This window comes from Stegastes partitus, unplaced genomic scaffold, assembly GCF_000690725.1.
Source record: "Stegastes partitus isolate 25-593 unplaced genomic scaffold, Stegastes_partitus-1.0.2 Scaffold1401, whole genome shotgun sequence".
In the NCBI taxonomy this organism is placed as follows: Eukaryota; Metazoa; Chordata; class Actinopteri; family Pomacentridae; genus Stegastes; species Stegastes partitus.
This window is the reverse complement of record NW_007579132.1, coordinates 17,006-30,340: the sequence shown is the minus strand read 5'-3', so window position 1 is coordinate 30,340 and position 13,335 is coordinate 17,006. Positions and strand designations below refer to the sequence as shown.

Here is a 13,335-nt window from a genome sequence, read left to right as displayed (position 1 = left end):
AGAAACTCTTAGAAAATCAGGTAAGCGCTACGATAAAATTATATTTTAAAAAGAGACTGAAAAGATGTCACTAACTCAACTGGCCTGATTCTCTGCCCGAGGATCTCAAAGTGCATATATTTGTTTATGTTACCAAAAAGTCAGAAATATAACTGGAGGAGAAGCCAAAAAAGGTGTTAAAATGAATCAGTACAATCCATCCTAAACATACTGGGAGCCACTGTAAGTGTCTCTTGATTCTGTCTGAAGCCATCTGAGTTGACAAGTGCTGTACATGTTATAAAACAACAACAGGAATGTGTGCAAAACAACCACAACAACAAAAATCTCATGACAGAAAACAGTTTAAAAACTACAAATAAATGACTATAAACACAAGACAACAAATGGTGAAACCTTGTAAGGTCAGATTCGAGGATAAAATAAATATAAAATACCAAAACAGCAAGACCAGAACAGTTAAACTCAGTTTGCTCTGAGGATTCAGCAGGCCTGAAGATGGAGTCGGGGGCAGAGAATTTCTGGGGACCCTTTATCAAAGGCGCCTCAATTGCCCAGACTGCACCGCTCCCTGTGCATCCGCCATATTGCCTTCGCCTAAACGCGCTGGCTGGATCAGCTCGTACCTACAACTGAAAATGTAAGTACAGAAACAATAATATTCTATGCAAGCTATGAATATTTCGCTTTTATTTGTGGCCTTACTCATCGTTGACGATTCGTATGCGAGTTTATAATTGTTAAAATGCCGTAAATTAGGCTGTAAAGGCCAACGTTTAGCTCAGGAGGTTGGTGCGTCGGCTCTTTATCTGTTGTTGTTTTTTCCTCTGTCACAACGGCAAATTACATTCACGACTCCCTCGTAATATTCCAGACAGCAGCTATTTTAAATCATTATCTGTCCTGTTTAAACGCAACCGAATGAGCCGTCCACCATGCCTGTGTATTCTTTGTCTTCGGCTGTGTCTTTGAGCTTATTTTCCTTTAAGGTGAAGAATGGCTAGCCTCTGGGGTAGCTAGTTAGCATTAGCCAAGCCCCTTGAAATCTGTGCGCGGGGTCTGTCTATGAACCGCAGCTGATAAGATAGTACCAAAAACAAGGACTGAATCAAATGTCAGTGTCTGCTCGTTGCCTTGAGGTTGTTAGAAATGCTGTGTAATAGCCAACAACAGTCGATATAACGTGTCTGATTTGAACCAACACATGGGGTTTTGATTATTGACAGGGATTGGTGTTGTGGTACAGGCTAGTAGCTAGAAATATATGTTGGTCAGAACATCTTAAGCTCCATTGTTATTGTTTATTGGCATGATTAAGTTTAAGGGGAACGATACGCCTTTAAAACGAACCAGTGTGTCCATCTGGACCACCCCCACTTTCACTTCATGTCAGTCACATGTATGGCAGCATGGCAACACAGCTGCAGTAATCTGAGGGCAGATATGGAAAAAAAAACACATTCAGATTTCTTATTTGTCTTTGTGTCTGTCATTTCTACCTGCTGTTGGGTAGCAGCTGATAGTCGTAGCCCATCAGCACCAGTATCATTGGTGGTCATTGTGGGTTTGACTGGAAAGATGTTTGTGTAAAGCGGGGGTGCCAAATCCTGGTCCTCGAGAGCCCCTATCCAGCATGTTTTAGATGTTTCCCTCTTCCAGCACACCTGATTCACATGATCAGGATCGTTATCAGGCTTCTGCCGAGCTTGATGATGAGCTGATCATTAGATTGGGCACCCCTGGTGTAAAGGATGCTTGGTACCAGTTAACAGCCAAGAAAAAGTGGTGTGTCATTAAATCAAGTAGTTTAAATCGTCTTAACCACGTGTAAAATATGGACATCTGAAATTAGATGTCCATAAAGCAGCTGGGTGTTAACCTCCCTCCCATCCATTCTTACTTTTGCTCTCATGTTACCACCATTTGATCAATTATAAATCACCACTTTCACATATAAACGTCTTTTCTAAGGCCTGTTGGCAGTGAAGCTCAAGTGGCCCACGAGGCTCAGTGTCAATGAAGGTGAATGCAGGTTTGACTGCAAGATATTTAGGTTGGATTGCCCTGACAAAAATACTAAAACAGTTGTTTGAATTTTCGGTTGGGTTATATCCAATTGAGATTTTGATTATTCAAGACAGATGGTGATATTAAGTGTCCCAATTATCTAGCTCTGTCATATGGCAAATTCACCTCTTGACCCCTATATGCTACTTTTTAAATTGGGATCATAAGATAGTAATAATAATCGTTAAAAAAAAAAAAAACAAAACACACATTTATTCCTGCTAAAAAGAATCCATTGAATCAGAATCAGCTTCATTGGCCAAATATGTGAATACAAACAAGGAAACGGATTTCAGTTGTGCAGTATGATGGGAAATACTGTTAAAGAAGAAGTAAAGAACCTTTTTACATTTAAATTTACATTCATACTCACTAGACAACAGGGCATGGATACGAGGCAGTAAATGGATGGAGAATTTTTGATGCTAATTAACAGCCAAGACAAAGGTGTGATTCATCAAATTAAGGTGTTTAAATCTTATTCAGACTCTCAACAAGCCGTATAAGTAGTATTCATCTGTAAAATATGCATTTTTAAAGTAAGAGGTCCTTTAAGCAGCTCGGTATCACCTTTCCCTCCCTCACATTTAATCTACATAGAAAAATTAAGCTATTTCCATTTTATATATATATCCCTATTTATATATATACTCAGACTGAGATTTTCCACGTATTCACATATTTTCCAACCAGGTCACAACCAAACTTGATGTAGACACAAACTGTAAATATAACCTACAAAGAAAAAACAACAATAACAACAACAAAAAACAGCACATATCTGCACGTGTTTAATCTGGGCCACCCCCACTTTCACTTTATGTCAGTCACATGTATGGCAGGATGCTCACACAGGGGCAGTAATCTAAGAGGAGATATGAACATCTGTCATTTAAATGTCTGATTTGTTTCTGTTTTTGTCTTTTCTAAGGCACTAGACAGTAGGTGGCAGTTGCCTATCAGGCCCAGTATCATTAAGGGTCACTCTGGGTTTGACTTTAAAATATTTTGGTTTGGTTGCACTGACACAGACTAGAACAATTCTTTGAGTGTTGAGTTGTGCTGAAATAAACTTATATTTGGGTTACTCAGACAATATTAACTGACCCATTTGTCTGGATCCTTTATGTGGCAAATTCACCCTTCTACCTCAAGATCATGTCATACTTTTGGCAACCAGATCATGACTCCAACATTCCAGGGTGTAGAGGTTATAACATTTGCTCCAGTGTCATACATTTAATAGACAGATGCCATTATTATTTTTTCGCCAGCCAGAAAAGTAGCCTAATAATTAAAATTTAGGACAGAGAGATTATCTTTTGGTGATGTAATTATGTTCCCCAGATTAGCAATTAATCACAAAGAATGTGTTGGAAATGCAAAAGTAGTAGTGTTAGAAAAGTAGCTCTACTCACAAAACAAGGCATGGATTGGTGACAGTGATTGTTTGGAGAATATTTAATGCAAATGAACAGCCAAGACAAATGGGTGTATTTTCAGATTCTGATGTTCAAATCTTCTTCAGACTCTTCATTACCAGAATGAGTAGTGTCCTTCAGTAAAATCTGCATTTCTACAATAAGAGCTCCATTAGGTAGCTGGGTGTGAACCTCTCCATCCTATCAAATGTTCCTTTTTCTTGTGTAATTTAGATTTGTACATTCTTACATATGTATGTATATATAATGGGATACAGTTTCTTACCAGTTGGGTTAAGTTGAAAAACAGGCTTTTAACTTAAAAAAACAAAGCTGAAAATGAAATCTGCACGAAAAGTGACACACCTTTGACACACATTTTCCAAATTCTGTCAGTCTGTCAAATTGCTTTATTGTGTTAATCCATTTCTTTTATTATTATTATTATTATTATTATTTTGCAGTAGATTTATCTTTAACTCAGTTTATTTTTTGGCTTAGCTCTGATTTAGTCCTAAAATACAACCTCCACACAACAACATATTCATCAGTCAAGTAACAAACAAAGTCATGCATACACAAACTGTAAACGTAACCCACAAAAAAAACAAAACTGTATCTACACTGGCAGTAATGCGTCATGCATATAAAGGAAGCCCGCCACAGGATAAAACATAAAAATTTCTAATTATTTTAACATGTATCAAGTGCTCTTCCAAATATAGTCAAACTGCAAGAAGTTATATATATGTTTTTGCATATTATGATGCAGATACAGACACTGTTTTGCAGTAACTAAAGCCTTTTGACCTACTATGACCAGCTATAGTGATGGAGTGTTGCTTAATTGAATTTCCCTTCTGGGATGAATAAAGTATTTTTCATTTCATTTCATTCAGGCTCTTTATTGTCTTTTTCATCTGGGGACATATGTGGTATGTTGCTATACAAGCTGCTTCAACGTAAATGAAATGCACAAGGCAAAGCAAATGAGATGACTGCTTTCTAAAGAAGTGACAAGTGAAGCAAGTATTTGAAAAGCTGACATTAGATTTTTTACAACTATGCAAACCGTTTGCACAGAGTTGCAGGGTATATGGCAACATCTGTCATGTCCACATGTCTAAATGTCCTTGAGTTAGACAATAAACCCAGATGCTCCCAGAGGACATGACTTGTGTGGCAGCTCTGTCTGTGAAAGTAGAAAAGTGCAGTCCATTTACTACTTATTGTACTAGTAATCATCACCACAGGTCATTGTGACATTCTGGACTCCCAAGAAAATCTAATTTTGCTTCTTTGTGTTTCAGTGTTGCAGTGATGACTCAGACAGTTCAGACCAATGGGGTTCAACCCCTTAGTAAGACCTGGGAACTGAGTCTGTATGAGCTACAGAGAACTCCACAGGTAACAATCCATCCCATATCAATACATTCAAATAATCGTCTCTAAATGAATTTGATTTAGTTTTTGTTGACAGATTTTTTGACACACAGTCTGACATTTGTTTCTCCTGTATTACCACTAAATGCTTTTTTAACCTTAACACACATGCTGACATGTGTTTCTCCTGTATTGCCTTTAAATGCTTTTTTACCATTAACTGTATTGTCTCACATGTAAATTTGTTTTTATTAGTGAGACATGAAAAAGAAGCTGGAGCAGTTAATGTGCAGCAGCAAACTTCAACACCCACAGTATATGGAACATAGTGGTATAATTATACCTGTAACACAGTTATGAGGTGCTGGAGCTCCTACATGCTCCTGGACATATAACATCCAAAATCACATCTCCTCCATAGCTGTGGTCATGACTGTTAATTCCAGAGATGTAGATGTATTTGTGTGTACTGACCTACATCTCGATCTGTTTCATACTGGCACAGGAGGCTATAACAGATGGACTGGAGATAGCAGTGTCACCCAGGTCCTTGCACAGTGAACTTATGTGTCCTATCTGTCTGGACATGTTGAAGAACACAATGACAACCAAAGAATGTCTGCACCGCTTCTGTGCTGATTGTATCATCACGGCTTTGAGATCTGGGTGAGTTTCAAATTGCTTACGACAGAAATTAAAATGCATTTGTGATAGAAGTTTGTATTGATGCTTTGGCACTGTTGTTTTACTTGAACTCCTGCTTGTCTTTGCAGTAATAAAGAGTGTCCTACCTGTCGTAAGAAGCTGGTGTCCAAGAGGTCGTTGCGTCCAGACCCCAATTTTGATGCTCTGATTAGTAAGTAATCAGAAGTAGAATCATCTAGGTTTGATTACTGCTAAATAAATCTGTTCAAACTGAAAATTTCAATCACAATTTAGTCATAGAACACCAAATACAAACTGAAGGGGTTGAGTTGTCTTTTATGTGCAGTTATTCAGGGTTTTCCCTGGTGTTACAGTGGCGTTTTGTGGGTCCTTCACCAAGACAGTTTAGACATTATTTGACATTAGATGTCATTTTTACATCTGTTTCGACACTTCTAGAGATCTATAAAAAACACAACTGTTGTTTCCTTATCCTTCCACAACCATTTGACACTGTTGCAGCATTTGGCTACTCACTAAAATGTTGAAATTGTCTGTAGAGATGTCACTTTGTCCGTGAACGTAGAAACCAACCCGATGATTGAGTTAGTGTAGGGACTCGATTCTTCTCTCATTGTCTTTCTGAATCATTTTTCTGACAGGGTTTTTCAGACTATTTTCGAGCTCATCGAGTGTCACAGCTTTAATTCTTCTTTGTAGTACAGATTCTCTCCTTGCATCATTTCTGTGGTAAACTGAGGAGACTAAACTTGAATCAATCTCAATACATTTTTTTCCCTCTGTGGCAGCAGAGCACGGTACATGAGCCTTCAGAAATTCAACTAGTGTAACCAAATATTTTTAGGGCTGACTGACTCTGAACACTTCATCATTAACGTAATGAAAACTTTCGAGTAGTATTCAGGCTTCCTTACTGTGACAACATTTAGTGCGTAACACGGGAGTTTAACACTTTGAATTTCTCCATTTAAAAAAATATCTGATGTACGGGACACTTTATTGTCTAGTGTCCAAATATAAAATAACCCTGACTTTTTTTTTACCCTTCATGTCCAGAAACTGTATCGTCTTGTTTTCAGGCCATTTGAATATCTTTTCTCTGCTACAGAGAGGGTGGTACAGAGCTCTCACAGCATAGTTATTTTCCATTCATTCGGCTTAGGCACTGCTGCACAAATACACTTTTGTGTAGGCGCTGTGCCTAAGTCTTATAATGGCCGTAAAAACCCTGCATTTATCCTGTTTCAGGTAAGATTTATCCCAGCCGTGACGAGTACGAAGCCCACCAGGAGAGAGTTTTGGCCCGCATTAGCAAACACAACAACCAGCAAGCCCTGTCCCACAGCATAGAAGAAGGACTGAAGATACAGGCCATGACCAGGTAAACGCACAAACCTCAACACACGTATAATGCAAATACATGGATAAAGCTCAGTCTCCTTGAATAAATTGGATTTGCATTTATTTTGTCAGACTGCAGCGTGGTAAGAGACACACGGTTGAGAATGGAAGTGGAGCTGAGGACAACGGAGACTCTTCTCACTGTAGCAACGCTTCTGTCCACAGCAACCAGGTATGATATAGTCTGAAACAAATTATCACACTTATCATGACAGACACGTATTGTTATTCTGGGACACATAACATTGTGACTTTTTTCTGATTTTCTATTGTTTTTTTTTAAGGATTTGTTGTTTATAATGTCTTCTTGTTATTGCACAGCATTGAGAACAGTCACTTTACATTTAACTGCACATACTGGAATAGTGTGTTACAAATAGAAACTCTTGAATTTTGAAGCGTAAAAGACAAGTCGCAAAATTTACAAACATAGCTGCAAATCAGCCAGACTGACGGTGTTTATGGTGATTACAGTCCGTACCACGCACAGTCAGGATCTTCCAGATTTGTGCTGCTTTCATACAAATACTAATTATACATTTTGATGTGGTTTCCCAGGAGGCAGGTCCAAGTATCAAGCGCACTAAGACGAGCGACGACAGCGGTTTGGACATGGACAATGCTGCAGAGAACGGGGGCGGGGACTCTGTGATTGATGGGGGTGCCAGCGAAATAGAACTGGTGTTCAGGCCTCATCCCACCCTGATGGAGAAGGACGACGGACACAACAGGTAGTTAGACACACAGACCCAGCTGGTTCTGCTCACTGTGTGGTAACAATCTCTTAAACGCAGAATTTCAACAGCAATTATAGTGATACATGATATTTTTTAACTGTTTTGCTGCCTAACTTTGCCTGCATAGGTACATTTTTTAAAAATTAACTGCAAACATCTGCTGAGACATACAGAGCTGCCTAGAATATACGGAATTGCAATTCACATCTGGCTGCTGTCAGCTGCTGTGATCGTCTGCTCATATATACATGTGTTTGACTGTATCAATGCAGTGTGGAGTTTGTTCCTCGCTACATTAAAACGTCCGGCAACGCTACAGTGGATCACCTGTCTAAATACCTGGCTGTCCGACTGGCTCTGGAGGAGCTGAGAAGAAACGCTGAAGCCAGTCCTGTTAATGTGGAAGCAGCTTCAGAGAAACAGTACACGATCTACATACCTACAGCTGGAAACCAGTTCACTGTGAGTACACGCACACCTTCTTTGACAACCCTGATTCAGGATGGTTAACCCTTGTTACAAGGAGCTTATATCTTATTCAAGCTGTAGGTTTTCTTATCGTCAACACTAATGCACCTTCTGGCTCTGCAGTATGTCTGCACTTGAAAAAAGTCTGTGTGGAAATGCTTTTGAAAGTTAGAAGCACAATACAATACACAATAAACAATAACTCAAATAACGGGCCAGAATCATTTATTAAAATATTTATTTCATGAAAGTTTAATCCTGACTTCAAACCTGGAGAATAATCTTTTTTGAGTTCATGTATTAGCCTTCATTTGCCTACTCCTAGAGAAAATTGAGCAACTCGCTTAAAAACAACCTGAAAAGATGTGATGCTGCGTTGTGCTTCATTCCCAGAGATGAATAGTTCTGTTTCATTCCATTCCTGAATTCTATCACCCAGAATTTATAGGACCATAGTCAGATAAGTGGGCTGTAACGTTACACAAAATTCCCAGCTCGGTATGTACCTCAGTTTGAAGTCTTTTTTTAAGTAGTGAAAGCAGCATAATGCATCTAAGGCACTCAGATGCTGTATATTTTCAATGAAAAAGATTCTGAGCCCTTAAATATAATCATTAAGGCAAATGTTGTATATTTAGAATGAATGTAAACTAACATTAAAGCCAGCAGTGCAATTTCACAGTAGTTCAAAGTCATGCTGCCTGTCTCTCTTTTTGTCAGTAGCTGTTCAGATGTATTTGGCAGCTGCTTTGGCCCCGACTGCTTTTAGATGCTGTTAAAAAGCAGCAGGGATAAATAGTTGGACTTCTTGCTATGGTGATGCTGCACATGTGGGTGAAGCTGTTGAATACGTGTAAGCTCCACTGCTGTTTCAATTCACTGGAAACTCCAAATTTTCCCACACAGCCGATTTTCTTTCTGTCTCCTGTGTGTTCTGTTCCCTCGCTGTAGCCCGACAGACTCCGACGCCTGTCAGCGTGAGATAACTTGGTAAAGGCTTACAGCTTTAGGTGTCAAGGTGGCACTTGTGCTTGTGAAATTTGGTTCCATGTTACATTTATTAGTCTTTATATCACATATTGTTTGCACAGCTACATGAACTGAACTGTTCTGTGCTGTTACACCAACAAATAAGCTCTTCTGTTTTTTTGGGTTGTGGTCGAAAATGATGTAGAGAGTTCAGATAATTCTAATAGTAGTAGCATGAGGTTACAGTGTTTGGGCCAACTGTCCTGTGAATCCTCTGCACTACTCATTATCACACTCTAGGTTGACATGCATTCTATCAATATGAGAGATAGGACATTTTTCAAGTTTAAATGCAGTTCTAAACAGGAAAAGTACACACTGTAAATGTTCTGTAATATGTGTGGAGGGAACTTTTGTCAATTTCTTCATCTGACAAGTAGTAGAAAGCAACAGAATCTATTTTCCATATACACTGACTGCTTTAAATCATTACATTTCAGTGTTAACAGTCTGCATATGCAAGTGTTAAAACTTTTGGGCACCAACAGGTGAAGATGTTTACTCTGGAAAGTGTGCCGTTGGTGAAACGAGAATATCCTTAAATAAGAAAACAGACACACTGCTGGGTTTAGCTAAATTTAGTTTTGTATACAATATGGAGAATAAAAGTACACCATTGTATTGGGGAGGAGACCTCACTCCTCTCTCCCCTAAAAGAGGAATGACGGTTTATTTATAACACAATAGCAAACATGAGCTCTTTTCCTATTGGCTCTTGTAAATAAGTTGTAGGTTTAAACCTTATGACACAGTTTCCCATTCATGTAAACCTCTAAGAACTACATTCTTCAGACAGAGAAGAGACTAAGGCATCTCCTTAAGTTGAACAAGCAATGTTTTCAGACTGGAAACACCCAAGATTTTTATTTTCAACTCTTGTTGTACAATAAACACATCTCTCGGTACAATAAGCAGCCGTCGACCTGTAATTCTGAACACATGAAATTTTTGTTTCTCTAAAAATGACTAAACGTGCAAGCAGCTGGTCAAGAACAGAGGATTAATGGATGATTAATATGTGAATAAATGATAACCTAAGAGCTTAGAATAGATCTTTCTTTGACAAAAATGATGCACATGTGAAAACATGTTCAACTCTCTTCCCAGGTTCTGAACGGTTCTTTCTCCCTGGAGCTGGTCAGCGAAAAGTACTGGAAGGTCAACAAACCCATGGAGCTCTACTTTGCTCCCACTAAAGAACACAAGTAGACGCACATGACAACACACCCATGCATACACTCACACACACATTCACACTCACAGGTAAGAAGCGAACACATGGACTTGGCTACACTTGCACACACCAGAAACCAGAGGAGGGGACGTGTGTATGTGTCTGAAGGAGATGAAGGGGCTTGGTGAAGCCCTCAAAAGGACTCTTGTAAAAAGAAAAAAAACTCTGTTTTATATTCTCTGTATCTTTCTCTGTGTCTCTTTCTATCTTTCTCTCTGTAGAAGGTAGCAGATCAGTACAGCAGCCAGCAGACTGGACTGCCAGCAGTGACTGTAGATTCTCTCCAAACACCAGGGTCCATCCTTAGTCTGAATTAGCTTGTTTCTGAGTTTTCTAAAAACATGTTATGCTGTATTTGTCTTCAGCATAGGCTCCTTTCTGTTGCGAGCTTTTTGGTTCATAAACGAGGTGAAATGTTTGGTCGTCAGTCCCTCACTGTGTGACACAACAGCTGATTTAGAGACCAAGGCCAGCTGTGTCCAGATTCTGTAAATACCCATGGACATAGAGGTCACTTGGGTTGGTGTGTCTAAACTATACAAGGTTAAGTAAGGCGACATGTATCGACAGAAAGTCCATCATTTAAATTTTATGGATGGAAGATGAAGCATTGAAGGATTTTGATGTTACCACAATCTGTCTGTGGCTTGAATTCCCCTCTTTGAAATGTTCACGCAATTTCAAGTTTTGCTATATTAAAAACTTGATTTGTAAATTTTCAAATGTGGTTTCTAGTTAATTATCTGAAGGTTTCTTTGTAGAACCACACGACTGCCAGAGTGAGAATTACAGGGATTCAGCCTGAAGTAAGTTTTTTTTCGTTGTGAACTTTGGTGTCTGAATTTCACCCAACATCATGTTTAGAATTCAGTTCAATCAGTAGTTCTGAAAATGACCACTTGAATCTGATTAACGCATTAGTTGTGGAACACTGGTGCTGGAATTTCAGAAACCTCAGGTTTAGGTTGGACATGTCCCAGAGGGGAATTCGAATCATGCATATGGAGATCGAATTCAGTGTTTAACATTAAGTAATCAGTGGCTTATAACAATTCGCCCCCCTTTTTTTTTTTGGCTTCCATAGATTTTTAAATCTAAATTGGCATCACACAGTCAGACACAGATTGCAACCGACATTTATTGGGCAGCTTTCCACTGAGCTTGAGGTGGCACCAACACTTAGGAAGCTTTTGACGTTTCTCTGTCCATTGGAACCTTTGCTGGCGGCGCTAAACACGAGTTGAGCAAAACCATGACAAACAGTAGTTACTGGATGTAAATCATATAAGTAATGGAACAATGAGGGCTTGTTTTGGCGATTTTTATTTTCTTTATGCCTTCAACTTTAACCAAGTGTAGTGTACATGGGGTCTCTAAACTAATATGTTGAATACTACAAGGTTTGTTCTCACTGGGGAGCTTTGACCAGCAGTGGGCAGTGCATGCATATCCAGTTACACCTATCTCGTGCTGTGAAGTTACAAAAAAAAAAAAATGTAAACAAGCTATTTTTCCACACGTCTCTGTAATCTGTAAAACCAGAGAGAGAGAGAGTTTACCGAGAGAGGCTGCGGTCCAGGGAACAAGCGAGCATCAGATGAAGGGTGAAGCGATGACTGCGAAGCTCTCAGTGTGAACACATAAACGACCCTGCTGCACCGTCAGCGGGACTCCTCTTGTTTGCAGAATACAATCTGGGAGGCGGAGGGTCCAGCAGAGCGAGTTGTCGTGTGGAAAAAAGAGTAAAAAAAAAAAAAAACCCTGACTTGTGATGGGAGAATCTCAAAGCTGTTGTTTTGATCTGTTGTCTGTAGGAACAAACTGTCTTCTAATATCTGTGGCTGCTCTCTTTGGCTCGTCCTTTTATATATGTCTTTTGTAACCTGGAGAGGAAGCAGCGTGTGTGACGGGAGGAGGGTTTGGGGAGGGAGGGGATGGGTTTTTTTTGTTTTTTTTTGCAGCACCATAGACAGTCTGACCATTACAGTGTTCACCATCTTCCTCTGCTATTTCCACAAACCTGCTCCCTTCGCTGTCAAATCCCCCCTAAATGAAGGGTGTTTGTCACAGATGGACTATTTTCTCAGACACACAGCGGGAGGGGGTTCGGATAAATGTTTTATTCTCTATGTAGCTAACTTAGGAGTCTGAATGTTAAAGAACAGAAACTCCAGAGAATTAGTGACAATTCAACCTTTCGAGTGAATGTGAAACCAAACATGTCTGTACCATTAATGTTCCTTTTACCTTTTACCGCCTTATTTTTCTTCTGCAGCTCATTTTGTCGTCGCACTCGAGGAACCGCAACCATTTTACAGCAACATGATCTTTCTAACTGGACTTTCTGTTTGTGGGAAATGATGATGCACCAGTTTGTGTGTTTGTGTTTGTTTTGTTTTTTTAAAAACGTGGCAGAGAAATGTAAAGTTTGTCAGTATGAGCAGAACTGCAAAGTGCATGCAAGTTAATGTCAAATGTGCAGGCACTGCGATGGCTGCTAATGGCCACTAGTGGGCATGGACACTAATCATGAGTGACTGAATGAATTGATGAGTGTGTGTTGTGCATCAGACTCTGAAATGAGACTTCATCAGGTTTGGGAGAAACAGTCAGCAAAGCCTGTCTGGACTCATGGACTTGTTCTCACTGCTGTTACACAACTGTACGGTTTTTTTGTTTTTTGTTTTTTTTTTAAGGTCGGAAAAGACGTTTTGTTGACGGCGAAACCTGGGAGCTTTTTTCCTTTTTGTCGTACGAAAACACATTTGATACTTTGCAGTGGGTTTATGATGTAGCGCGTTTATTTGATGTTGGAGTCGGAAACCTGTGCCGGCGATGAAAAGAACAAGCAAATTAATATTTGCTGCAGTAAAGACTGAATTTGTGGAAGCCCATTTGAAAATAAAAATGATTTAGTAAGTCAGACTTA

The 13,335-nt window shown here is 39.4% G+C and overlaps 1 protein-coding gene across 1 annotated transcript; it reads left to right on the top strand.

Annotated features, from left to right (window-relative positions):
- Nucleotides 1-570: 570 nt before the first annotated feature.
- rnf2 (ring finger protein 2) lies at nucleotides 571-12,149 on the top strand. The gene is made up of 9 exons (XM_008299300.1): nucleotides 571-640; nucleotides 4,799-4,895; nucleotides 5,377-5,537; nucleotides 5,645-5,727; nucleotides 6,786-6,918; nucleotides 7,011-7,110; nucleotides 7,497-7,669; nucleotides 7,948-8,137; nucleotides 10,280-12,149. Exons 2-9 carry the CDS (start codon nucleotides 4,809-4,811, stop codon nucleotides 10,379-10,381), a joined length of 1,029 nt encoding a protein of 342 aa, XP_008297522.1. The 5' UTR covers nucleotides 571-640; nucleotides 4,799-4,808; the 3' UTR covers nucleotides 10,382-12,149.
- Nucleotides 12,150-13,335: the final 1,186 nt, after the last annotated feature.